This window comes from Accipiter gentilis, chromosome 23 (assembly GCF_929443795.1).
Source record: "Accipiter gentilis chromosome 23, bAccGen1.1, whole genome shotgun sequence".
Taxonomy (NCBI): Eukaryota; Metazoa; Chordata; class Aves; order Accipitriformes; family Accipitridae; genus Astur; species Astur gentilis.
Window position 1 is genome coordinate 4,446,080 of NC_064902.1, and position 26,004 is coordinate 4,472,083.

The window sequence follows — 26,004 nt, forward strand, 5'->3', positions numbered from 1 at the left end:
ATAAGTCACCTCCAGCAATTATTCCACACTGGGCTGGCATTCTTCTGAAGTTATGTCATTCTCTTGGAATCGTTTCCTTGGTCGTCTTCATTCTGCTCCCATCTGCCAGTTTCAGCTAGTTCTGGGTTAGCAGCATTAGCTTTATCAAAAAGTTGACTCTCGCTCAGCTCTCGCGGCCTGAGGCTTCAACTCCTTTAGCTTCTAGTGCTAAGCCAGGCTATTCATCCCAACGATTCCCAGCACAGGTAGCGGCAAGCTCTGCCGGAGCAACTCGGAGAGGACGGGGATGACTGCTTCCCAGGACAAGAAGGGAAATCCATCTTCTCTCTCCCCAGCTGTGCCGGCTCCCTGCTGGCGTCATAATGCACCTTCAAATGATGCGGGCTGATGTCACAGAGGGATGCCCCGCATCCCAGGGAGGTCTCCCCAGCGCTGCCGGCACTTCCCGGCGAGGCTTGGGCGCTGCTGGGCACTGCTCAGGGGCTCCCCACTGCTGCGCTTCAGAACTGCTCCACAGCCAGAAGCGGGATCGGGAGGCAGCGGGGCTGCGCTGGGGGGACCCGTTGTGACCGGCAGAGTAGCAGGGGCACGTCGGAGAGGAGTTTTGGGCACGGAGCTGCGAAGAGCATCCCTTTTCCTGAGCGGAGGACAAGCGGCAGGCGCGATGGAGGGCTGCTGCACCGTGGCCATCAGCTTGGAGCTCAGCAGCTTGTTCCCCACGCTCCTGCATCTCTCCACCAAGGGTAAGGGGTTTGGGAATTCCATTCTGAGGGGTTGCACGGGGGCTGGCCTCTGGAAAAAGCTGCAGCTGCCGGGCTGTGGGGGTGACTGGACAGGGCTGGGGGCTGCTGCGAGAGCCCTGCCTGGGGGTCCCACTGGACTCGGGGGACGACGTGGCAACCAGGTCCTGGTGCTGTCCGGAGCCCTGAGGCTCCCCTGGGAATGGCTCCGTCCCCTTGCGAGGGGGGCCATCCAGGGCCAGCTTTCCCTGGAAGCTGGCCCCTCGTGGGGTTCTGGCTCTGGGATGAAGAGGGCTTCTGCGTCCCGGGGGCTGGGGGGGACAGCTACAGCTCCCACAGGGCTCTCGCGAGCTGGCTGGAAATGCCTGTGCTGTAAATCAGCCCTTTCCCTTGAACAAAGTCTCCTTTGGGAGAACCTCTCGTCCTCCCCGTGGGACCCCCTTGTGCCACCATGCTGGCAGATCACGTCCTGGGCTCTGGGGTGCCAAGGCTTTCTGGGGGTTAGATGGCCACAGCCCCTGTCCTGAGCCCTTCCCACATCCCCATTTGTACCCCAGCCCTGCCCCGGGAGCAGAGTACGGCTAGCAGTCGGAAATTGGGGCACAGCCCAGCTCCGCAGCCGTGGCCGCGTTTGTCTGGGCTGTTTGCGGACGCTGGCATCTGTCAACCCCTGGGCGAGGAGCTTGCCGAGAGGCTGTGAGCTGGCTGGCCCGGAGCCCGACACCTCTTTCCTTTGCTTTCCAGACGTTGTGGCTATTTGGGATGCTGTGTCTGCGTACATCCTGGGACAGCTGAAGCAGGACAAGGTAGGCTGGCGTCTTGGTCCCCCTTTGCCCCAGAGGGCCTGCACCCCGGGAAGCGAGCCCTCCCTGAGCATCGTGGCGGCACACTGAGACAAGCCCGTGTGCCCAGAGCTGCTTCTTGGTCAACCGGGAGAGAAACCAAGTCCAGATCTAGTCTGAGAAAGAATTCAGCACACGATAGGGCTTCACCCTTCGCTGTGGTCAGAGCGGAGAGGCCGAGCAGAGAGGCAGGCAATTATGCTGGTGCCACGCCAAGGATAATCCCTGGGAATCAGTCCCAGGGGTATTCCCTCCCTGTGCTGGAATTGCCTGGGATCTTCTCTAGCCAAGGGATGTTAGCGAATATTTTGAGGAGGGCAAGAAAACAAATGGAGAACACAGGCCTTTTCCTAAGCTTTTACTTTTCCCATCTCTGAAGTACTCGCTCATCAGCCTTTTTGTCTTTTTCCTGGGCAGGGTGTCCTGGTCGCAGGACTCGGGACCTTCGCTATGGTCCAAGAGCAATTCCAGGGCAAAGAAGAGGTGTATGTGGTTCGAAGACCCGTCTTCCGACTGGAGCTTGATGTGTTGTGTCTGCAGGAGCTCGCGTTCCCCACAGTGGTTATCCCCGGTGAGAAAGCAGCGGCCACCCTCCGCTTTCCCCCTCCATGTCTGGGGGGGGAACGTGTGCTCTCGGCTCTTTGGGAAGGGCTGGGAGAAGTAGGGAACTGCCTCTAAAGGTCAGGGGGTGGCTTGAGCTCCCCCAAAACTAACTGCTCCCCAAGGGCTGTTTCTGTGAGCACCCTTCCCTCTGGCATTTTGTTATGAATCTTACGTGGAAATTTGGCCTGCTGTGACAGTGACCACGTTCCTCTTCCTCGCAGGCAACGTCAAGATCAAGCCGCTGAACTACAAGTGGCTGTCGCGAGCCACCTCCTTCCCACAGCACGTGGTGAAGGACTGCGTGCAAGAGACCATCCTCTTGTACTCTTCCCAACTGAAGAACGGGCAGCGCCTCTCCTTCGCCTTCAAGGACATTGGTGTTCTGTCCTGCAACGACGACCTCCTGTGCATGCGGTTCTATTCTGACTGCGTCACAGGGCTGGAGAGGAAGGCCAGCCGGATTGCGCTGCTTCACACTGTAAGTTGCTCGAGGTTTTGAGGGCTGCTTCCGTGTCTTTGGGAAGCCTAAGGAAGGGTGAGCAACCCGGTCGCCGTTGGCCAGCCTGGACGTGGCAGGACAGTCAAACACCTTTCCCCGTGCTTGCCCCCGCTGACTTCTCCATTAGCAAAGAAAGTTTCTTCTGGGTCCTTGCCCTACAAAAAGCCCAGCGGTGTTATTACGCGGTCTCAGTGTTGGCTGTGCAGCTTCTCCAGAGCAGAGCAAGGGCTAACGCTGATGGAGGAGGATTTGGCGGAGAGGTTTGGAGAAGCGGCTTGCTTTTGGAGCGGGAGACAGGTCTGCTTCCTTAGGGAGCCAAGAGGAAACTGCCTTGGAAACCTTCTGATAGGTCTGTGTCACTTTGCAGAGGCTGTGGATGCCTGGGGCAGCTGTCTCCGGTGGAGCGACCGCCGCTCAGGAGATGCAGGCTGCTCCTGCCCACGCGTTCCCGAGGTGAGTGCTTTTCCTCTGCAGCCCTTGACCGGCCGAGCGGGCGGCTTCCCAGCTCCTGCTCAGGAGCACGCGTTGTCAGGGCTTGACATTCGGCATCGAGTCAGGGATCAATCGTGAAGCGACTGGTTTCTGGTTAACTAATGCTGAGCTGGCACTATGCGTGTATTCTCCTGGAGTGACCCGGCATCGTGATCGTGTTTCTCACGCCCAGCCTGTTGTCATTGCCATCAGCGAGAGCCAACTGCACATGGTGAGGCAGCGTTGGGTTGGGGGAGATTGCCGATAAAACCTGTGCAGGGCCACAAAGGAAAAGGGATGCGACGCCTCGCACGACAGTCGGGAGGATTAGTGCTGGCAAGCTGCAGAAGGTAGGAGGTCACCATTCTTCAAGCCTGTGTCATCATTCGCGTTCCAGGTTTCAGTTCCTGGTGATCAGCAGATCGGCGTCCAAGGCTTTCTCCGCCTGGCACAAGAAGGTTGCAGAAAAGCACAGGGTCAGAAGAGGTACGGGAAGGGGTCCTTGCTGTCCAGAGCCCGGATCAAACGCACTCCCCACGGGGCTGCTCTGAAGAGCTTCCTCCTTTCCCAGGTACAGAGGGAAGCCAGGCGCCTGACAAGCTGCTGGAGAGGCGGGTGAAGTATTCCCTCCCCGCGCTGCCAAACCAGGGGCCGGGCACCAGGCAGCAAGACACGGAGAAGAAGCCTTCTGCCAGGTGAGACCCTTGTGGGAAGGGGTGGAAGGGATGAAGGGGACCCTTGCGCCCACGTAGGAGAGATGTCCCCTTTGGAGACTCCGTCTGTAGGGACTCGGGAAGGTGCCTGGCACGTGCCCCACGGTTTTCATGAGCTTGTTTGCCCCATCACAGGCCCCGTAGTGGGGAAGGCAGCGGAGGTTGAGCGCACGCCACATTACTCTGCTTGCTCCTACAGCAGACCTGAGGTGGTCCTCTCCCATCCATCTGATGGGGCTCAGGAAAGGCCCCCCCTTGCCATGGGAAACGGTCCCACCTCCACCGCTTCTTCTGCCAGCCTGGGGAGCTTTGATACCAGATGGAGAGCGTGGGGCACCCACCTGCCCCACGCTCACGCCGACTCCTGGTGTCTCTTTGCAGTCTGCTCCCACCATGTCCAGGCAGCTCCCCCAGGACGAAGGAGGCAAGCAGGCAGAAGCCAGCTCCTCCAGCCAGGCCCACCGCTGCGCTCCCGTCTTCTGAAGGCTGCAGGAGAGCGCTGCAGGTACGTGCTCTGCCTTGCTGTAACTACCGTGCTGTTCGAGACTCGGCAAAAGCCTCTTTGTGCAGAGAGCCGTCCTGAAAGGGTCCCTTGGTGTGCGTTCATCGTCACCTCCTTCAGATCTTCTTCAGGAAAAGGAAGGTGCTGCACACCCTTCCCGCCTGCTGTTGCCCCCGGGTTGTCATGAAACACTTTTTCTTCTGGCCAGGGGCTATGGAAAATGTACAAGTCCTTTCTAGGTCATTGACAGTGGAGGTCTTTGGTCACTCCGCTGTGTTTGCCATGAGTTGAGGAGCCTGGCGTGACTCCACGGCCCCCGATCTGTTAGGGCCAAAGCGCTGCTGACCAACCGGCTGAGGCAAGGGGCACCAACGCGGGTCAGACCCGAGGGAAGCCCTGCCGGGAGCTGAGACTAATCCTGACTGCTGCTGCGCTTCTGTCCCCTCCAGGAGGTCTGGAAGCTGTCTGCAGAGTGGGAGCGAGTGAAGACCCGGTGGGAAGAGCGGCGACAGCAAGCAAAGGCAGAATGGGCGGCATGGGAGGCCTGGTCTGCAGGGGAGGACCAACAACCACCCCAGGTACAGGGCAGCGATTGACACCGCTGAGAGCAGCAGCAGCCCTCTCCGTCGGGGCGGCAGGTCTCCAGGGGGGTGGGAGCGGGACTGACACGCAGCCGCAGGGCAGGGGTTTGCCCGCTCATCTCCGTGAGGGAGAGATTGGCAGCAGGACCCGAGGGGCAAAAGCAGCTGTCAGCCGTGATGACGGGCACGCTGGTGCTGAGCCTCCCGGCTCCCAGGTCCCGCTGCAGGCTCCTTTCGAGAGGTCCTCTGGGAAACGGCACCTCTGTTTGCCGTCTGGTTTGCTGACAGCGTCTCCTCCTCGGCAGGTGCTCAGCACTGAAGGCATTCGGGCTCCCCACCCTCCAGCCCAGCCCAGGAGAAAGGAGGTCGGCAGGAGGTGGAGGAAGGCTGAAAGCCCTCTCCCAGCAGAGGAGATGGCAGCAGCCGCCCAGCTGCAGAGACTCCAGCCTGAGTAAGTGTGCGCCGGCTCCGGCCGCAGCCTGGGGGCACTCGAGCGGCCGTGACCCCGCAGGGATGTCCGTGTCCCCCGTCCCTGCGTCCTGGGGTTGCGTAGGACACCTTCCGATGTCTCCTAACGCGGGGATGACCTGGGTTACCCCCGCAGCTAAGACCCAAAGCTCACCGCAGGGTGAAAGGCTGAGTACACGCAGCACCGGGTGGGTGCAGGGGCTGTGCGAGGGCAGAGGCAGACGGGGTCTCCGGCAGAGGCTGAGGGATGACGTTTCCCTGTTGTTGCAGCCACCTTTCCCCACGAGCGGCCCAGGTCCTCAGAAGGCTGGAGCCGCATCAGGAACGGAGGACCATCTTCAGGAATGTCACTGAGAACAAGCAGCGGAAGCTGGAGCAGCAGAGGCAGTTCCCCTGGTAACTATCTCCAAAGAGGGATGGTGCTTCCTCGGCTGCGAGGCCCGTCCCTCCACCGAGGGCAGCCCTGGGGGAAAGAGGGCATTTCTCTGACACCCCTGGTGAGACAGAAGCAGGTTCTGGAGGCTGGCTTTGGGCTGGACCTCCCTGGCAGCCAAGGGGGCTGCCTGGGCACCTAGAATTGGCTTTCCATGTGGGACGTGAAAGTCCTGGCTGAAGACAGAGGGATCCCTCCGATGGCTGCCTTTCCCCGTTCCAAACCAGAGAGCACGTCCTCCCCTCGCACAGTCCTGCCCCAAGACACCTTGCCCCGAGGGGCACCCCTGTACGGGACCCCCAAGGTCTCTGCCCCACTTGACTCAGCCCCAGGCTCATCAGCTGCACCTGGGACCTTCTCAGGGCCTCGGGCATCAGGGGCCTCCCCTCTTCATAGACAACTGGAGGCTTCGTCGCAAGCAGATCCCATCACCGGTGGCCTGAGTGACGCCTGCAGGATTTCTCTGCCTTCTCCCTGTCCGTACGGTCACAGGCTTTCTTTCTTCCTCCCTAGCACGCGATGCTGGTACCGCAGTGGAGGAGAAGGTGCCGGAGGCGGCGGCTGTAGCAGTGGCTATTAGCAAAAAGGGGCTGGGAGGCTTCTCAGCTTCTCAGATCCACCTAAAAATACAAAATAAAGGGCTCTGGGGCTGTTCCCAGCTGGACTGACTAGTCTGTGCCTGGTGATGGTCTAAAGGGGTTACACACCCCCCGTGCGTGATCCCAGAACGGCTCGTAGGGGCAGGAGGGAGTAAAGTCCACGCATACCCCACAGCGCAAACACGTGCAGCCCCTCTCCCGCGCATCCCAACACAGAGGTAGCACGGTGGAGGAGGCTCTCACCCCCTTCCCAGGGAAACCAGCACAGCTGGTGCGTCCCTGAAGTGCCCGCACACTCCCGCACGCAACGTGGAGAACCACTCGCAGGGCCAGAATCTGCGTGGGATTACAGGGCTGTGACCACGCTGGGACCACGAAGTGTGGTGGATAGATGGCACCGTGGGAGGGCTGCGGTGGAGGGACACGGGCTCGTCGGGAAGGACCGGCCGGGAAGGCGAGGAGATGTACTTGCCTCCTGCTTGGGGTGGGACAGGAGCCAGCCTGTGGTTCAGGGTCAGCAGACAGACCAAGATGGCTGCTGTGTTAGCAGGGAACTGCTAGGGACCTCCTGTTCAGGAGAAAGAGGTAGCCAAGGTCTTCTTCAAACCAGTAAAGAAGGAAGCCTCACGTTCACAGGCCCTGGTCCTCATGGGGGACCTGAACCACCCTGGTACTTGCTGGAAGGACGGTCCAGCAGGGCTTAGGCAATCTAGAACGCTTCTAGAGTGCAGTTCCTGGCACGGGTGATGGAGGAAGCAAGGAGATGGAGGAACCCAGAAGGAGAGGTGCTGAGCTGGACCTGGTGCTGGTGAACAAGGAGGAACTGGTTGGGGATTTGAAAGTCGGCAGCAGCCTTGGCTGCAGTGACCCTGAGGTGGTGGAGCTGAGGATGCTGAGGGGAGGGAGCAGGGCGAAAAGCCAAGGCCACAGCCCTGGCTTGCAGGAGAGCGGACCGGGCCCAGCCTTGGGAACCAGCTGGTGGCAACAAGGAGACCTAACAAGGCGGGGGAAGAGCGGGGTGGGGAAGGCACGGCCTTAGTTCTGGCTGGGCTCCGGGACAGCATTCCGAGAAAAAGTCACGGACATCCCTCCGTGGATCCATCCGTCCACCTTCGCCAGCGGCAGGGGGCAGCTCTGTGAGGAGAGGCCTCATCTGCCCCTGCCGGCCTGGCAACAGCTGCGCCATTGGCCACGGCTGAGCCAATCAGCGGAGCCGGAGGCTGGCTGTCAGTCACAGATAGAGGGGGCGGGAGGCTGAGCAGCCTGAGGAGAAATTGCGGAGAGATGGGGTGGGGGCAGCCGGGGCGAGGAGGGGGATAGGGATAAGGATAGGGATAGGGATAGGGATAGGGATGGGGATAAGACCAGGACCAGGACCAGGACCAGGGGCAGGGGCAGGGGCAGGGGCAGGTATCTCCCAGCGTGGACGGGGCTCGGGGGGGACCTGGATTCCTCACGGCCCACGGGCCCTTCCGTGGTCGCCAGCCCTGGGCCCGAGCGCCCAGCCCCAGGGACAACCCCACAACCAAGGTCGGAGCGGTTCCTGCGGCTGCCCCGAGGGTCGCCAGCCCCCCGTCAGCCCTGAGCATCTGAGCTGGGGTGAGGTGGAAGAGGCTGGAAAACAGTTGATGGAGAGGAGGCGATGGCAGCAGGTACAGGGCCTGTGGCTCCTGGGATTAACTGAGACTGTTACCGTTAAGTCGGCGCTTCAGAAACTCTCTAAGGCTCAATTTTGGAGTGTTAGAAAGCAGGCGTTCTTTTTTGCAGCGCTGGATGGACGGGGGGATCATTCTGCCTACCTGACAATTCCTGGTGCTGGAAGGTCAGTGCTGTATCCCCACCTCTGAGTGAGATGAAGGTACTGATGCAGGGGCAAGCACCGAGCTTTCCCAATGCCTGCCTCAGTGCTGGAGAGGGGACGGATGCAGGGAGAAACTCCCACAATCTGCATCACCACAGAGGTATTCCTAAACCTCGCTAACTGAGAGCCGCCAGCAGCAAATTCTGCTGACTAACACCGGGCCCGACTCACCCTCCCTAGGAGGAAAACCATAGATTGAGAGACACCTGGAAAATAGGACACGAAAAAGAAGTTCCAGGTGTTCAAAGCTACATTCCTATTATTAGGTCAGCCCAACAGTATAAGAACACAAGGCTGCCAGATTAAACGCAGAAATTACATCAGTTTTTTCCCTCGTTGCATGTTTCTGCCGTGCAGACCTCATCAAGGTCTGGCCCTGCCAGCTGGACGTCCCCAGCTCCCCATCAGCCGTATGATGCAACAGCCCATAGGACAGGCGCCTGGAGCTCACATCTTCCCAGTCACAGCAGGCAAGAGCAGAAGGACAAAGCGCTGCCACCGAGTTCTCTTTTGGACCCTCTGTCCCTCCTTTCCGGCCTCTTTGTTGGCAGGAAAGCCCATCGGGTCTCCCAGGTTCCCCTGCCTTCCTCAGAGAGGACAGCTGCTCCCTACTGTAATGAAGCAACTCGCATGCTGCATCAAGGCCTGTCAGGAAGGCGCTCAATGCACACACCGTAAGACCACCTGTAGTTTGCCTGAAGAGCAGAGGGTAGTTCACATCTGTACAGCCAGGCCAGGGGATTCTCTTTGCGCTTTGGTCACCGTTATGCTTTGATTCAGCCTTCCAGCTCTGCCCCAAATTCCGCGGAGCTGTTCAGCCGTCACTCTGCAACCAAATTTCTTCTCCTTCCTGCACTAGTAAGGTACGTGCTGGTCTCCAACGGGAGGGAAATCCTTTTGGATGACTGACATTTCCCAGGCCCCCTGTTACCTTGCCGTAGAGCATGTGTGGGTTTTTTGCTCTAAAGGCCGTATGACGGGACTCAAGCCCTCAGTAACGGGTACTGCTCTGGCTCTCCTGAGCTCTGAGGAGCATGTTCCTGACCAGGTGTTTGCAGTTTCTCTTAAAAAGGATTTCTTGGCTTTTTCTGCAAGAAGGAAGCCTACAGTTGGTGCAGCAGCAATCACGTTGGAGAACAGGACCTGGAGCTGAGGAACGGGGAAAGGCCTTTGGCTACTGTAGAAACATAAGCTGCAGAATTATTCATGTCACAAAGACAGACGTGACACCGACCTCAACTTTCCAAGGAAAGGAGCTTTGCCACTTTGCTCCAATTCTCACTAACCTGGGCAACGAGGGTGGGAAATGGGTTATAGCCTTATCGAGAAGGAGACAGAGTTGAAGCGTGTCAAAAATCGCTGGGGCCGGGGTCTGTGATTTTGGGGGACGAGCAGTGAGGGCCTGTCACGACCCAGACTGGACAGACCAGGGAGTCGTGTTTAATTTGAAATTCCCTCGGGCTAAATTAAGGTGAAACGACACCAAACGATCGGTTAGAGATTTTATTCATGACCGAAGGCAACTGAACTGGGGAGGCGTGGTAGTAGGTGGCAGGGTTTCTCACAACAGGAATTGGCATCAGACTACTTCTGTAAACCGTGTAACCATATACATCAACTGAGGGAATAAGGAGATCCCTCCCGTTGAGTCAGGAGGGTCAGAGCAGACCCCCTTGCTTTCCAGACTCCTCCTCAGAGAAGGGTCTAGGGGCGGCTGGATCTACTCTTGGTCTCAGACTTGGTCAACAGTTTATATCTTGAAATGGATGAGGTGTAGGGACTGTGGCAAAGTAAAAGGAAAGAGAGAAGAAGACAGAGGGAGAAAAAGGAAGAGAGAAAGATTTCACCGGTCCTGGGTCTGTCCAGCCTTGGTTCAGTCAGCTGAGGTGTCTGGTCAGCCGAGGGGTCCAGTCCTGGTGGGCTTGTCCGGTGGACACATTTCCTCTTGTCCTATCACAAGTTACTTGATGGAAGAGACCAGCAGCCACCGCACTACAATCTCCTTTCAGGTAGTTGGAGAGAGCAATAAGGTCTCTCCTCAGCCTCCTTTTCTCCAGACTAAACACCCCCAGCTCCCTCAGCCGCTCCTCGTAAGACTTGTGCTCTAGGCCCCTCACCAGCTTGGTTGCCCTTCTCTGGACATGCTCCAGCATCTCCATGTCTTTCCTGTAGTGAGGGGCCCAAAACTGAACACAGGACTCGAGGTGCGTCCTCACCAATGCCGAGTACAGGGCAACAATCACCTCCGTTCTCATGCTGGCCACACTATTTCTGATACGGGCCAGAATGCCGTTGGCCTTCTTGGCCACCTGGGCACGTTGCTGGCTCATATTCAGCCGGCTGTCAACCAGCAGCCCCAGGTCCTTTTCCACCAGGCAGCTTCCCAGCCACTCTTCCCCAAGCCTGTAGCACTGCATGGGGTTGTTGTGACCGAAGTGAAGGACCTGGCACTTGGCCTCGTTGAACCTCATACAATTGGCCTCGGCCCATCTATCCAGCCTGTCCAGATCTCTCTGTAGAGCCTTCCTACCCTCAGGCAGACCAACCCTCCCTCCCAACTTGGTGTCGTCGTCAAACTTGCTGAGGGTGCACTGCATCCCCTCATGCAGATGGTTGATAAAGATATTAAACAGAGCCGGCCGCAATACTGAGCCCTGGGGAACACCACTTGTGACCCACATTTTCTCCTGCCTCCAGGGTTTGTCAGCTTTCTATCAGCCACAGCTTTGCCAGATTACCAGTCGAGGTGACTGGAGGCAGTTTTGCTCCTGCCCCACTTGGTTTATGTAGTTTTGGGCTGTCCCCCCTCGGGACATCTGGTATAACCCCTTGTTCCCACTCAAAACATAGCCCCATGCCAGCTACCGTGAAGAAAATTAACTCTATCCCAGCCCAAACCAGCACACCTCCCCTGTAAAAGAGAGGGGTTTGATGCCAGGACAAACGACAATTTGCCGACCTGGCAGAGTACGGGTGCCCTGAGATGTCTCAGGAGAGGCAGGCTGGGCTAAAGCTTCTCTCCTCCTCCTCCTCCTCCTCTCCGGGTTCTGTGGTCTAGCGGAGCAGCTGGGGCTTTGCCGCAAGGACACCCTGGGTCCCGGTCTGCTGTCCTGCAGGCAGCAGCACAAGCCAGGAATGACACTGTCTGCTCAGCACACTCTGGGTGTTCTCCATGGGAAGGACAGCATGGGACTGGGCTTGTTGTTCCAGCTTTATTAAAAAAAATAATTTCGTAAAATACAGCTGTTTTTCAGAGGAGGATTTCACTTCTTCAGGGCTCACCAGGGGCCAGCAGCACAGTGACTGCAGGCTCCATCCTGATCTTGGCATCTCTCTTATCAGGATGAAGATGGCCTCCGCTGCCAGAGTCCTGACCGAGAGTTCAGGGTCTTTCGCCAAGGGCAGAAGGGCTGCAAGAGAAGGAAGCAGAGCAGACATGACCCCCCACTGCCTGCAGAGACCCCCAGGAGTCCCCTCCAGACCATGGCACCCTGCCCAGGCCCCGTCCCCTGCCCCACCAGCCCCTCCTCGCCGTCACAGATATCCCGCAGCTTCTGCCTGCTCAGGTTCCTCGGGTGCCATGCGGCAAGACCTTGCTGCCAATGCGGTGGTGGGGACTGGGGCCAGGCTGGCAGAAGAGGAACCCTGGGGACTGTGGCCCACCGATGAACCTGATGGCCACCTCTGGCAAGGTGGCTTGAGTGTCCCGCAGGTACGGCAGCCTCTGCCAGAGGTCTTCTTCCACCCTCTTCCTGTTGTGCACTAACTAGAGAGAGCACAAGGGCACAGGGACTGGTACGGACCCTCCCAAGTTGGCCGGACCAGTACCTCCCCCCAGTACCCCCTTCTCCCTGGCGATTCCTGTCTCCCAGCCAGAGCTGGCAGAGGTTCAGACAGCCGCAGGCAGTGGGGGCCCAGGGATCCTGAGACCCCCTCTTTCATATTGCTAGGGCCCATATGAGTCAGCATTTCCAAAGGGCCGTTTCTAAAGCCTAAACCCAAGGATTTTGGCCCTAAAATGGGGCTTTGGACCCTACAACTGGGTCTTTGGATGCTCATTATATGCCTCGGACATTAAGGAAATGAGGCTTTGAGCCCTAAGTGAGGAGTTTGTACCTTAAAATGAGGGTTGGCACCCTACAATTGAAGTCTCTCAATCCTCGAATCAAAGCTTTGGACCCTAAGCCTGAGCTTTTGGGACCTAAGCCTGAGGCTTTGAGCCCTAAAAGTGGGCTTTGGATGCTCCAAATGAGGGTTTGGACACTCCAGATGCAGCTTGCACCCTAAAAATGCCTGTCTGGATCCTAAAAAAGAGGCTTTGGACCCTGAAAATGAGACTATGCAAACTAACACTGAGCCTCTGCACCCTAAAAGTGAAGGTTTTGGAAACTAAAATGAGGCTTTGGAAGGCAAAACTAAGAGTTTGGAAAGTAAAAATAAGGCTTTGGACTGTATAAATTTGGATTTAGACTCTACAGATGAGGCTGTGGTCCTTCCAGATCAGACTTTGGGGCTTAAAAATGATGCTCTGGGCCCTTAAAATGAGTCTCTGAACCTTAAACAGTTTTTGTACTCCATATATGTGGGTCTGGACCTTAAAATGACTGTTTGCACCCCCAGAAGTAGGCTTTGGTCTTTTAAATTTATGCTTTTTGCCCTAACATTGAGGCTTGCATTATAAAAATAAGGCTTTACACTTGAAAAAACTCAGGGTTGAATTTTAAAAATGATGCTTTGTAAAGCACAAAATCGTGCTTGTTCACTGTAGCTATCACCATGGCAGGTTAAATTTCTCGCCGTCTATTCTGTGTTTTAGTTTCCTCCTCACGCAAACCATGGTGACAAACAGTACCCAAAAGGCTCTGGTGCTTCCAGACAGTGGCTTGATGGCTTGCGTAACCTACCTCTAGCCCCATCCCACGGAACGTAGGAACAGTGTTACAAGTAAATAAGGTAGCGTCCTGCTTTAGGAAGAAATAAAAAAGGAAACCAACGGATGTGACAGCAACCACAGACCACCTTTCACCAGCAGGCAGATGCCCAGCCATCTTGGTGCAGTGGCTGCCTTGGAAAGACTCCCCCAGTCCCGGTTTTCTTGCTGAGCATGACACTACGTGGTATGGACCGTGGTGCCCCTTCGGTCAGCTCGGGGCAGCTGTCTCTGCTGTGTCCCCTCCCAGCCAGCTCCCTGGGGCAGCAGAGTGAGAAACAGAGAAGACCTTGGTTCTGCATAAGCACTGCTCAGCAGCAGCTAAACATCGGTGTGTGGTCAACGCCGAAAACAGCACCGTGCAGGGTGCAATGACAAAAAAATTACCTGTATCCCAGCCAGGCCCAGTACAGAAACCCTTCTGTGCCCGCTCACGATTCTTATTCCTGTGAGAAACCCATGAAAAATAGGGCATTTGACTTATCGGGGAGAAATGTGAACACACTCCCGATCTCTGGCTGGCATCTCGCTTTACATGCATGACCTAGAAGGTACACACAAGTCTACGCGGTTTCTTCTGCACCTTGGGAAAGGGCTCTCTTGCCTCGATTTCCAGGGAGAAACTCCCCAAAGCGGCACCACAGAGGTATTCCTAAACCTCGCTAACTGAGAGCCGCCAGCAGCAAATTCTGCTGGCTAACACCGGGCCCGACTCACCCTCCCTAGGAGGAAAACCGTAGATTAAGGGACGCCTGGAAAATAGGACACGAAAAAGAAGTTCCAGGTGTTCAAAGCTACATTCCTATTATTAGGTCAGCCCAACAGTATAAGAACACAAGGCTGCCAGATTAAACACAGAAATCACACCAGTTTTTCCCTCGTTGCATGTTTCTGCCGTGCAGACCTCATCAAGGTCTGGCCCTGCCAGCTGGACGTCCCCAGCTCCCCATCAGCCGTATGATGCAACAGCCCATACGACAGGCGCCCGGAGCTCTATGACGTCACTGGGCGTCTCCGTGACGAGCCAAGGCCTCTCCCCAAGGCCACCTGGCAGCCGAGACCACAACCTCTCCTGCGCGATCGCTGCCTGCCCTCACTCTCGCCGTGCTCTGCGACCGAGAGGTGCAGCGGCCAACAAGCTCATCCGCACCCAGTCCGATGGCCAAGATGGAGAAAGGTGAAGCGTTGCTGCTCCTCCCGGGGAGGTTTCACGCCGGGCCTCCGCCAGGGAAGCCCCTCGGCAACTCTCCTGCTCTTGCCATAGGCTCAGTAGCTGCCTCCGACGTGGACGGAGCCTGGGTGGGCACCTGGAGACCTCATCGCCCACGCGGCCCCATCATGGCCCAGTTCACCAGCCCGGGACCCAAGTACTCGATCCCCGGGACAACAGGTAAAACCACCGTCGCAAGCGGGGTGCACCACATCCGCTGCCTCTGGGGGACAAGCAGCCACGGCTCCGTTCCCCGTTGCTCCAAGCCTCCATGCTCTCAGCTGCAGCAAGCACGCAGGTGGGCCAGAGGAAGGCTCAGGCTGCTCCGGGGAAAGGCCGGGAAAAGAGCTGCCGGACTCTGCTGAGCACAGAGGTGGCCGTAGCAGCACAGGAGGAAGCTTCTTCTCTGTCTTTGCTCTGAACTTCCTGCTCCCACCTCATCCTTTTCTTCTTCTCTTCTTTTTCTTCTCCTTCTCTTCTCCTCTTCTTCTCCTCCTTCTTCGTCTTCTCCTATTCTACTTCATCTTCTCTTCCTATTCTTCTCCCCCGTTTTCATCTTCTCTTCTTCTCCTTCAACACCACCTTCTCCTTCACCACCTTCTTCTCCTTCACTTTCTTCCTCTCCTCCTCCATAGTAGCAGGAAGGTTTCAATTTCTTTCCCACTGGGGCTGCGGGAAAGCAAAACGTGATAGAGGCAATCTTTACATCTGCTTTAAGTTAGCGTGGCAACTGTTTGGGGATTTAATACTTCATAATAATTGCATTTTGGTGGTATTCTGATTAATTGCACAGTGCCTACACTGTTCTTGCCGGAAGTCATTGTACCATTGTATTGGCCTGCCGGTATCATTCTTGGAGGACAAAAACCACACAGGAAGGGAAATTCTTGTGGCCGGCAACTCCAGCTACTCCACTTAGAAACTAGCTTTAACTATGGAGTTGCAGGCAGGTGTCCTTTCACAGGCTTTTCTTCCTAGGTTACCTGGTTCACAATCCCACCAAAACCAAAGCCCCTGCGTACACTTTCCAAAGGGCCAAACCTCCCGGCACAGACAGTTGCTCCCCGGGCCCTCGGTACTACGTCCAGCCCTCCATCACCAGGAACGGGAAGTACGTGGCTCCGGCACAGCACATGGGCAGACTTCCCAAGATAACGACCGAGGTCACCCCTGGACCAAGTGAGTACCATTTCTCCAGCACTTCTTCCAGGCGACACAAGCAGCACACCTGCCTTTTTGCCCTGTGCTACCGGGGCACAAAACCATCAGCTCGCGTCCCGAAGGAGCTTCAGAGGTTTCCAGGCAGAAGGCAAACGTGGCTGAGCACCTCCTCCTGACCTTTCCTCTTTGGCTTGAGGAAGAGAGCCCAGCTTCCCTGCTTTTCTCTGCTTCTCCCTAGGTGACTACTCCACCGACAAGGCCAACCAACACCTCTACAAATGCGCGCCGGCGCCGTCCATGGCCTTCCGGCACAAGGCCTTCAAAACCAGTGAAACTCCAGGTAAGGGAACTCGGGGAAATACACACGCTTGCAGCCCGCTGTCCTCCAGAGAAAACCTGCCGGGCAGCTTTTTTGACAGGCCTAGCGAAAAGCCTACACAGCAGGGCGCAAGGGTCTCTTGACGAGCTTGCTTGATGTCCCGGAGCACCATCTCCTCCCATCCCACAAAAGAACCGGCAACTCGGGCTTGGAGCTGCCGACACAACGCCACGTGCGACAAAAGACAGAGGTGTTGGGAGAGGGGCGAGACATCCTTCAAGCTCCTTGCAGCAGGCTTGGCAGGCTGCTTCTCTCCCACTCAGGCGCTGCTCCTCTCCCTGCCGGACTCACACACGCTCTCTTCCCGTTCCCCTTCCAGGTCCTGGCACCTACACCCTGCCCAGGCTGGTGGGACCCAACACAGCCTACACCCACGCCAGCCCCTGCTACTCCATAAAAGGGAAGAGTAAGCACAACAGCTTTGCTGAAGACCTCGCCAAGGTGAGCTACACTTCTCTGCTGTCTCGCAGCTGCTCTCCTCAGGGCCGGAGGGCTCTGACTCCTGCTGCAGCCTCTCTTCATGCCCACTTCCCTGCACCAGCAGCAGCACCCAAGAAGCCGTGGGTCCCGTGGCTCTCCTACTGCCAACAGCAACGCCAACACCCGCAGTCCCTCGCTTTCCAGCACTAACAGTTTTGGTGGGGCAAAACTCATCGGCAGTAATGGGAATCTCCCTCTCCCCTGCAAAATCTGCCTCTCTGCAGGGGAACAGGAGGGGCCCTTGTTCCAATCGCTCCGTGCCTCTCACACCACTTCTCTGGCCAGCCAGATCAACTAGCGCAGCCTGCGTGGGCACCCAGCAAGAATCAACTTTTGTTGTTCTTGTTTGCTGCCTTTTGTACCCAATAACCTCCCTGCCTCTCTTACAGACGCCAGGTCCTGCTGCATTCCCCAAGGTGGAAGTGGACACCTACAAAAAAAGGGCTCCCGTGTACACGATGGGAAGCAAAAGCGGAATTGGAGGCGACAAAACAGTGAAGCCAGGACCGGCAGACTACTGCCCGGGAAAGGTAAGGCAGCCTGCCCAAATCTCCTCCCCTGCTTTGCAACAACCAGCCCTTAAGCATCTGCCCCTTCCAACGGGGCTTCTCAGAACTCCAGACCACCTTACTGGAGTGACAAACCGCAGGAGAGCAGGCCTGCTCCCTTGCCTTGGCCCAAAGCCGAGCAGAGTGAGGCCAAAGAACACATCTTTGCCTCTGCACTAGCTCAGGCGCTCAGTGCTGACACATGCTCACACATTACAAGCTCTTCAGGAGGACACCCTGCTGCAGAAGGCACAAGCGGAGCCAAGGGCAGACCTTTCTCACGCAGGGGGGATCAGCTGGGAGGGCAGCGGCGTCTAGCAAAGTCTGGCTGGAGCTAGAAAGGCTCTGGACTTGGAGCAGCCATGCTCCAGCCATGAGCTTGCCCTGCCAGACGGAGTGGGCATGTTGCTCCATTTTGTGTCAAACACAGGCTCTTTGCTTTGAGCGGCCCTCTGAAAACACTCGAGGGATGGATTTTACGTGCCCCTAAACTCTTTTTTTTTTTCTCTTGCCTTTATATGCCTCTCCAAAAAGGGAGAAATGCCAATCAGTAACAGCAGCAGACCCTTAGAAACGTCCTGATCACACAGGAGGTTTCCATCAAGCGTGCCACTGGCACAGGGGGAGTTAGCTGAAAGTGCCCGGGCACGCACACAGCAACGCACGGCAAACGGCAAATGCACAGCCATCAACTTGTTATGCCAGACGGCCTTTGCTGAAGACAAAAGTCTTCTTGTGAACAAGGCACCACGGTCACCTTTTTTTCTTCTCGCTTTTCCCCTTCCAGGTGACGCTGATCAAGCCCCAGGCCCCTGCTCCCACTTTTGGACTCCGCCATTCCCTCTACACAACTCCTCTACTATCTCTGCAATAAAACAACATACCCCCAAAGGTCTGGTCTGTTCACCTTCAGCTGTGGAGAGAGGGGGTGCGCGAGGGTGAGGACGATGGGCCGTCCCCATTTTGTGTCTATGCCTCAGCCAAACATTGCAAGATGAGGTCGAGGGGAGAGCAGCGAGATCAACAGCGCAAGCAAGGCAGAGAGCTCTGACAGCACCGTTTCACCTGACCGCAGCTAAACGCTGCCCCGTGAAAGCAGTCCGGCCCTTCCCCACGCACTCTCACCCGACGGCCGAGCGTCCCGCAGGCACAGGCTTGCCCCCGAGGACACAGCCCACCTGGGCACCCCAATTTCAGTGCACGCGGGTGGCTTGTCTCCAGGGTGCAGCCAGAAACACAGCCGCTCGGCGTGACCTCTTGCCGTGGGCTGAATAGCACAGGCGAGTCCCCAGAACGACAACAGTTGAGGAGAAGGAGTCCAACAGACATGATGACAGTTGCGTCCTCTGGGTCACCTTATAAAAGTGCACGTTCTTGCTCAGGGCCCAGGAAAGACTCCTGTGCTGCCCCACTTGCCAATGGCCAGAGTGAGGGGACAACTCTATCATCAATGGAGATAGAGTAAATGGATGGAGGAGACAAAAATCGCAGAAGAAGGGGTGGAGGTCAGCAGGAGCACAGAAGACCATGCCTGACTGCAAGGAGGTGTTGGCCACCGTGGCCAGGAACCCGCCGATCCATGGCCCAGCTGCCGGCGGGATCTGGCCCTCACCAGGGCTGCACAGTGCAGCAGCCTGCAGACGGGCACGTCGTGATGAGAGGACGTCAGCGCCAGGAGTCAGCGCTCTGCTTCCATGAGAGAAGCCAAGCAGGAGAGTCGCAGGATGCGGCAGCAGACAACGATGGGTCTGTCCCCTCTGGGGAAGTTGGACAGAAGCCTGTGCAGGAAGGTGGAGCTGCAGCAGGCGTCCGGGGAGAGCAAGTGGCCCGGGAAGAGGGATGCAGCCGGGGTGCAGAGGGAGAGCAGCAAGAGAGGAACCTGCAGCCCAAGGTGACGGCTGCATCCCAGGAGCACGGCTGTTTGACGCAGCCCATGCCAAGGCATCCTGCCTGCTGGGGGCGGTTCATAAGCGTGAGCAATACTCGCTCGCTCCATCAGACTGCACGGCAGCCTTGCAATGAAGGCAATCTGGGAAGCGGGAGCCAGGTAGGAAGCTGGAGCTGTGGGATCTGGTGGTGTGAGCCCAGCCCTGAGCGGTAGAGCAGGGAGTGACAGTCGGTCGTTCCACGAGTCGCCGCCGTGCAGTATAGGACCCACAGCTGGTGGCTTTGGGGCCTGGATGGCATCACCCGTCATCCTGAGACATAGGCAAAGACTCTGCTTATGTCCTAATTAAAGAGGAGCCCAAGCACCCCTCGGGAGTCTGTGGATACCGAGAGGAGTGAGAGTGACATGTCCCCCCCTTACCGCCCCCACCTTGCAGCATGGACACCCCCCAGGCCATGTCCTGCCCGTAGGGGCTCCGCACCAGCCCTCAGCCATACTCGAACATACTCGGCAGCAGGGCGAGTACCGCGGGGTGGTGACGGTGACACTGACATGGTGACGGTGGCACGGTGACAGTGCCGCCATCCATCAGCAGGATGGGTACTGTGAGGTGGTGATGGTGACACACTGACACTAATGGTGTCCCCATTCCCAGAGGGCCAAGTACTGCATGGTGGGGTTGGTGACAGTGACATGGTGATGGTGACACAGTGACACAGTGATGGTGATGGTGACAGTGACACAGCGATGGTTACATGGCAACGGTGATAGTGACACAGTGATGATTACACGGTGACACAGTAATGGTGACAAGGGGACTGGTGCATTAAAGCGTAATGAAGTCTGGCAGAAAATAAACGCCCGTGCATTCCAGCTTGTCCTCAGATATCAGAGGGGCTGGGGGCGGCCAGGCTTAGATTCTGAGTGGTGCACAATTCAGCACTCTAAGTCCGGTCACGTTCGATTTATTGAACTATCACGATTACAGATGCACTGATAGTGCACTGTCCTTTCAATTTAGTCACGTTCAGCGAGCTATCACGGCTAGATTTTAATGAATAGTACAGTTTATTAAAGCAACAGGAGTACAGGTTCTTTTGGATTGCCGGTGACACGTACACTGTCTGCAAAGCACGTGCAAATAATAAGGCAGTCGACTACAAGCACACTAAATTATGGAAAAACTCTACAGAGTTTTCTGAGTTTCCTGGGGAGCACTCGGTATCACTGAGGGTCCGAATCTCACCCAGTAGTCATCTCATTGGGGGGTGGGGGGTGGGAGGAGACGTTCAGCCCCTTGACTGATGCCAGAAGTCAGCGATGTCCTCCCGACTTGTCTACGATGGTATCTTCCCCAGCATTCCTCCTCTCTAAGCCCTTTTATACTATTTTCTTCTTTTTAGGTGGAGCTTGAGTGACTCTAGTCATACATACCTTTGTTATGATTGGTGTAAAATCTCCTCGCTTTACTTTTAATGGCCTATGCTAGAGAAAATTCAGAGCGCATGCTCAGTGAGGGGTGGTGGCACCTTAGAGGCGGGTAGCTTTTGGGACAGAGGTGTGTTTTGCTATTATAATGAGCAAAGTTCCATGTCAGTACTCCAGAGCTGGGCGCTTACAAATCAGAAGTAAGACAACAGCGTTGACAGAACCCCATTGTTTCGCCTCCTTGCTGTAGTGGATTCAATGCAGGAACCTTCCATTCTTGTTCCTATGGTTCCAGTTCCCCATCCCTGCGGTGATTTTGCAGAGCCTGGCCACGGTGTCTCCGCTCTGCTCCGCCCTCTGTGTTGTTCCTCAGAGTCAGCACACCAAGCTCCCCTTGTGTTGCTGACATCTAAGGTTGCAGGTTATGTTGCTTAGGGAATTATTATGGAACAGATTCCGTGCGTATCCACTGTATTCCACCGTGGAGGCTCACCTTCCCTTAAGAGAGGCGGGGGGACATATCAATAAGTCACCTCCAGCAATTATTCCACACTGGGCTGGCATTCTTCTGAAGTTATGTCATTCTCTTGGAATCGTTTCCTTGGTCGTCTTCATTCTGCTCCCATCTGCCAGTTTCAGCTAGTTCTGGGTTAGCAGCATTAGCTTTATCAAAAAGTTGACTCTCGCTCAGCTCTCGCGGCCTGAGGCTTCAACTCCTTTAGCTTCTAGTGCTAAGCCAGGCTATTCATCCCAACGATTCCCAGCACAGGTAGCGGCAAGCTCTGCCGGAGCAACTCGGAGAGGACGGGGATGACTGCTTCCCAGGACAAGAAGGGAAATCCATCTTCTCTCTCCCCAGCTGTGCCGGCTCCCTGCTGGCGTCATAATGCACCTTCAAATGATGCGGGCTGATGTCACAGAGGGATGCCCCGCATCCCAGGGAGGTCTCCCCAGCGCTGCCGGCACTTCCCGGCGAGGCTTGGGCGCTGCTGGGCACTGCTCAGGGGCTCCCCACTGCTGCGCTTCAGAACTGCTCCACAGCCAGAAGCGGGATCGGGAGGCAGCGGGGCTGCGCTGGGGGGACCCGTTGTGACCGGCAGAGTAGCAGGGGCACGTCGGAGAGGAGTTTTGGGCACGGAGCTGCGAAGAGCATCCCTTTTCCTGAGCGGAGGACAAGCGGCAGGCGCGATGGAGGGCTGCTGCACCGTGGCCATCAGCTTGGAGCTCAGCAGCTTGTTCCCCACGCTCCTGCATCTCTCCACCAAGGGTAAGGGGTTTGGGAATTCCATTCTGAGGGGTTGCACGGGGGCTGGCCTCTGGAAAAAGCTGCAGCTGCCGGGCTGTGGGGGTGACTGGACAGGGCTGGGGGCTGCTGCGAGAGCCCTGCCTGGGGGTCCCACTGGACTCGGGGGACGACGTGGCAACCAGGTCCTGGTGCTGTCCGGAGCCCTGAGGCTCCCCTGGGAATGGCTCCGTCCCCTTGCGAGGGGGGCCATCCAGGGCCAGCTTTCCCTGGAAGCTGGCCCCTCGTGGGGTTCTGGCTCTGGGATGAAGAGGGCTTCTGCGTCCCGGGGGCTGGGGGGGACAGCTACAGCTCCCACAGGGCTCTCGCGAGCTGGCTGGAAATGCCTGTGCTGTAAATCAGCCCTTTCCCTTGAACAAAGTCTCCTTTGGGAGAACCTCTCGTCCTCCCCGTGGGACCCCCTTGTGCCACCATGCTGGCAGATCACGTCCTGGGCTCTGGGGTGCCAAGGCTTTCTGGGGGTTAGATGGCCACAGCCCCTGTCCTGAGCCCTTCCCACATCCCCATTTGTACCCCAGCCCTGCCCCGGGAGCAGAGTACGGCTAGCAGTCGGAAATTGGGGCACAGCCCAGCTCCGCAGCCGTGGCCGCGTTTGTCTGGGCTGTTTGCGGACGCTGGCATCTGTCAACCCCTGGGCGAGGAGCTTGCCGAGAGGCTGTGAGCTGGCTGGCCCGGAGCCCGACACCTCTTTCCTTTGCTTTCCAGACGTTGTGGCTATTTGGGATGCTGTGTCTGCGTACATCCTGGGACAGCTGAAGCAGGACAAGGTAGGCTGGCGTCTTGGTCCCCCTTTGCCCCAGAGGGCCTGCACCCCGGGAAGCGAGCCCTCCCTGAGCATCGTGGCGGCACACTGAGACAAGCCCGTGTGCCCAGAGCTGCTTCTTGGTCAACCGGGAGAGAAACCAAGTCCAGATCTAGTCTGAGAAAGAATTCAGCACACGATAGGGCTTCACCCTTCGCTGTGGTCAGAGCGGAGAGGCCGAGCAGAGAGGCAGGCAATTATGCTGGTGCCACGCCAAGGATAATCCCTGGGAATCAGTCCCAGGGGTATTCCCTCCCTGTGCTGGAATTGCCTGGGATCTTCTCTAGCCAAGGGATGTTAGCGAATATTTTGAGGAGGGCAAGAAAACAAATGGAGAACACAGGCCTTTTCCTAAGCTTTTACTTTTCCCATCTCTGAAGTACTCGCTCATCAGCCTTTTTGTCTTTTTCCTGGGCAGGGTGTCCTGGTCGCAGGACTCGGGACCTTCGCTATGGTCCAAGAGCAATTCCAGGGCAAAGAAGAGGTGTATGTGGTTCGAAGACCCGTCTTCCGACTGGAGCTTGATGTGTTGTGTCTGCAGGAGCTCGCGTTCCCCACAGTGGTTATCCCCGGTGAGAAAGCAGCGGCCACCCTCCGCTTTCCCCCTCCATGTCTGGGGGGGGAACGTGTGCTCTCGGCTCTTTGGGAAGGGCTGGGAGAAGTAGGGAACTGCCTCTAAAGGTCAGGGGGTGGCTTGAGCTCCCCCAAAACTAACCGCTCCCCAAGGGCTGTTTCTGTGAGCACCCTTCCCTCTGGCATTTTGTTATGAATCTTACGTGGAAATTTGGCCTGCTGTGACAGTGACCACGTTCCTCTTCCTCGCAGGCAACGTCAAGATCAAGCCGCTGAACTACAAGCGGCTGTCGCGAGCCACCTCCTTCCCACAGCACGTGGTGAAGGACTGCGTGCAAGAGACCATCCTCTTGTACTCTTCCCAGCTGAAGAACGGGCAGCGCCTCTCCTTCGCCTTCAAGGACATTGGTGTTCTGTCCTGCAACGACGACCTCCTGTGCATGCGGTTCTATTCTGACTGCGTCACAGGGCTGGAGAGGAAGGCCAGCCGGATTGCGCTGCTTCACACTGTAAGTTGCTCGAGGTTTTGAGGGCTGCTTCCGTGTCTTTGGGAAGCCTAAGGAAGGGTGAGCAACCCGGTCGCCGTTGGCCAGCCTGGACGTGGCAGGACAGTCAAACACCTTTCCCCGTGCTTGCCCCCGCTGACTTCTCCATTAGCAAAGAAAGTTTCTTCTGGGTCCTTGCCCTACAAAAAGCCCAGCGGTGTTATTGCGCGGTCTCAGTGTTGGCTGTGCAGCTTCTCCAGAGCAGAGCAAGGGCTAACGCTGATGGAGGAGGATTTGGCGGAGAGGTTTGGAGAAGCGGCTTGCTTTTGGAGCGGGAGACAGGTCTGCTTCCTTAGGGAGCCAAGAGGAAACTGCCTTGGAAACCTTCTGATGGGTCTGTGTCACTTTGCAGAGGCTGTGGATGCCTGGGGCAGCTGTCTCCGGTGGAGCGACCGCCGCTCAGGAGATGCAGGCTGCTCCTGCCCACGCGTTCCCGAGGTGAGTGCTTTTCCTCTGCAGCCCTTGACCGGCCGAGCGGGCGGCTTCCCAGCTCCTGCTCAGGAGCACGCGTTGTCAGGGCTTGACATTCGGCATCGAGTCAGGGATCAATCGTGAAGCGACTGGTTTCTGGTTAACTAATGCTGAGCTGGCACTATGCGTGTATTCTCCTGGAGTGACCCGGCATCGTGATCGTGTTTCTCACGCCCAGCCTGTTGTCATTGCCATCAGCGAGAGCCAACTGCACATGGTGAGGCAGCGTTGGGTTGGGGGAGATTGCCGATAAAACCTGTGCAGGGCCACAAAGGAAAAGGGATGCGACGCCTCGCACGACAGTCGGGAGGATTAGTGCTGGCAAGCTGCAGAAGGTAGGAGGTCACCATTCTTCAAGCCTGTGTCATCATTCGCGTTCCAGGTTTCAGTTCCTGGTGATCAGCAGATCGGCGTCCAAGGCTTTCTCCGCCTGGCACAAGAAGGTTGCAGAAAAGCACAGGGTCAGAAGAGGTACGGGAAGGGGTCCTTGCTGTCCAGAGCCCGGATCAAACGCACTCCCCACGGGGCTGCTCTGAAGAGCTTCCTCCTTTCCCAGGTACAGAGGGAAGCCAGGCGCCTGACAAGCTGCTGGAGAGGCGGGTGAAGTATTCCCTCCCCGCGCTGCCAAACCAGGGGCCGGGCACCAGGCAGCAAGACACGGAGAAGAAGCCTTCTGCCAGGTGAGACCCTTGTGGGAAGGGGTGGAATGGATGAAGGGGACCCTTGCGCCCACGTAGGAGAGATGTCCCCTTTGGAGACTCCGTCTGTAGGGACTCGGGAAGGTGCCTGGCACGTGCCCCACGGTTTTCATGAGCTTGTTTGCCCCATCACAGGCCCCGTAGTGGGGAAGGCAGCGGAGGTTGAGCGCACGCCACATTACTCTGCTTGCTCCTACAGCAGACCTGAGGTGGTCCTCTCCCATCCATCCGATGGGGCTCAGGAAAGGCCCCCCCTTGCCATGGGAAACGGTCCCACCTCCACCGCTTCTTCTGCCAGCCTGGGGAGCTTTGATACCAGATGGAGAGCGTGGGGCACCCACCTGCCCCACGCTCACGCCGACTCCTGGTGTCTCTTTGCAGTCTGCTCCCACCATGTCCAGGCAGCTCCCCCAGGACGAAGGAGGCAAGCAGGCAGAAGCCAGCTCCTCCAGCCAGGCCCACCGCTGCGCTCCCGTCTTCTGAAGGCTGCAGGAGAGCGCTGCAGGTACGTGCTCTGCCTTGCTGTAACTACCGTGCTGTTCGAGACTCGGCAAAAGCCTCTTTGTGCAGAGAGCCGTCCTGAAAGGGTCCCTTGGTGTGCGTTCATCGTCACCTCCTTCAGATCTTCTTCAGGAAAGGGAAGGTGCTGCACACCCTTCCCGCCTGCTGTTGCCCCCGGGTTGTCATGAAACACTTTTTCTTCTGGCCAGGGGCTATGGAAAATGTACAAGTCCTTTCTAGGTCGTTGACAGTGGAGGTCTTTGGTCACTCCGCTGTGTTTGCCATGAGTTGAGGAGCCTGGCGTGACTCCACGGCCCCCGATCTGTTAGGGCCAAAGCGCTGCTGACCAACCGGCTGAGGCAAGGGGCACCAACGCGGGTCAGACCCGAGGGAAGCCCTGCCGGGAGCTGAGACTAATCCTGACTGCTGCTGCGCTTCTGTCCCCTCCAGGAGGTCTGGAAGCTGTCTGCAGAGTGGGAGCGAGTGAAGACCCGGTGGGAAGAGCGGCGACAGCAAGCAAAGGCAGAATGGGCGGCATGGGAGGCCTGGTCTGCAGGGGAGGACCAACAACCACCCCAGGTACAGGGCAGCGATTGACACCGCTGAGAGCAGCAGCAGCCCTCTCCGTCGGGGCGGCAGGTCTCCAGGGGGGTGGGAGCGGGACTGACACGCAGCCGCAGGGCAGGGGTTTGCCCGCTCATCTCCGTGAGGGAGAGATTGGCAGCAGGACCCGAGGGGCAAAAGCAGCTGTCAGCCGTGATGACGGGCACGCTGG

At 57.4% G+C, this 26,004-nt stretch overlaps 3 protein-coding genes across 3 annotated transcripts; all 3 read left to right on the plus strand.

The window, feature by feature from the left end:
• Positions 1-532: 532 nt before the first annotated feature.
• Positions 533-4,966, plus strand: LOC126049899 (coiled-coil domain-containing protein 81-like). Its single transcript, XM_049827026.1, has 9 exons — positions 533-743; positions 1,485-1,546; positions 2,000-2,153; positions 2,407-2,663; positions 3,052-3,137; positions 3,553-3,641; positions 3,727-3,850; positions 4,250-4,373; positions 4,820-4,966. Exons 1-9 carry the CDS (start codon positions 665-667, stop codon positions 4,964-4,966), a joined length of 1,122 nt encoding a protein of 373 aa, XP_049682983.1. The 5' UTR covers positions 533-664.
• Positions 4,967-14,400: 9,434 nt separating this feature from the next.
• Positions 14,401-17,894, plus strand: LOC126049972 (outer dense fiber protein 3-like). The gene is made up of 6 exons (XM_049827151.1): positions 14,401-14,632; positions 15,431-15,631; positions 15,852-15,953; positions 16,312-16,433; positions 16,862-17,002; positions 17,808-17,894. Exons 1-6 carry the CDS (start codon positions 14,401-14,403, stop codon positions 17,892-17,894), a joined length of 885 nt encoding a protein of 294 aa, XP_049683108.1.
• Positions 17,895-21,392: 3,498 nt separating this feature from the next.
• On the plus strand, positions 21,393-25,826 carry LOC126049900 (coiled-coil domain-containing protein 81-like). The gene is made up of 9 exons (XM_049827027.1): positions 21,393-21,603; positions 22,345-22,406; positions 22,860-23,013; positions 23,267-23,523; positions 23,912-23,997; positions 24,413-24,501; positions 24,587-24,710; positions 25,110-25,233; positions 25,680-25,826. The coding sequence occupies exons 1-9, from the start codon at positions 21,525-21,527 to the stop codon at positions 25,824-25,826; spliced, it is 1,122 nt and encodes a 373-aa protein (XP_049682984.1). The 5' UTR covers positions 21,393-21,524.
• Positions 25,827-26,004: the final 178 nt, after the last annotated feature.

What these genes read in the sequence shown, in the direction of transcription:
- LOC126049972 (XM_049827151.1), top strand. Translation starts at nt 14,401, where the DNA reads ATGGCCAAGATGGAGAAAGGTGAAGCGTTGCTGCTCCTCCCGGGGAGG. An exon ending in CTCGATCCCCGGGACAACAG is followed by an intron (nt 14,633 to 15,430) that starts GTAAAACCACCG and finishes TTTTCTTCCTAG; the next exon opens with GTTACCTGGTTCACAATCCC. An exon ending in TTGCTGAAGACCTCGCCAAG is followed by an intron (nt 16,434 to 16,861) that starts GTGAGCTACACT and finishes CCTCTCTTACAG; the next exon opens with ACGCCAGGTCCTGCTGCATT.
- LOC126049899 (XM_049827026.1), top strand. Translation starts at nt 665, where the DNA reads ATGGAGGGCTGCTGCACCGTGGCCATCAGCTTGGAGCTCAGCAGCTTG. An exon ending in GACAGCTGAAGCAGGACAAG is followed by an intron (nt 1,547 to 1,999) that starts GTAGGCTGGCGT and finishes TTTCCTGGGCAG; the next exon opens with GGTGTCCTGGTCGCAGGACT. An exon ending in GCTGCAGGAGAGCGCTGCAG is followed by an intron (nt 4,374 to 4,819) that starts GTACGTGCTCTG and finishes TGTCCCCTCCAG; the next exon opens with GAGGTCTGGAAGCTGTCTGC.
- LOC126049900 (XM_049827027.1), top strand. Translation starts at nt 21,525, where the DNA reads ATGGAGGGCTGCTGCACCGTGGCCATCAGCTTGGAGCTCAGCAGCTTG. An exon ending in GAGAAGAAGCCTTCTGCCAG is followed by an intron (nt 24,711 to 25,109) that starts GTGAGACCCTTG and finishes GTCTCTTTGCAG; the next exon opens with TCTGCTCCCACCATGTCCAG. An exon ending in GCTGCAGGAGAGCGCTGCAG is followed by an intron (nt 25,234 to 25,679) that starts GTACGTGCTCTG and finishes TGTCCCCTCCAG; the next exon opens with GAGGTCTGGAAGCTGTCTGC.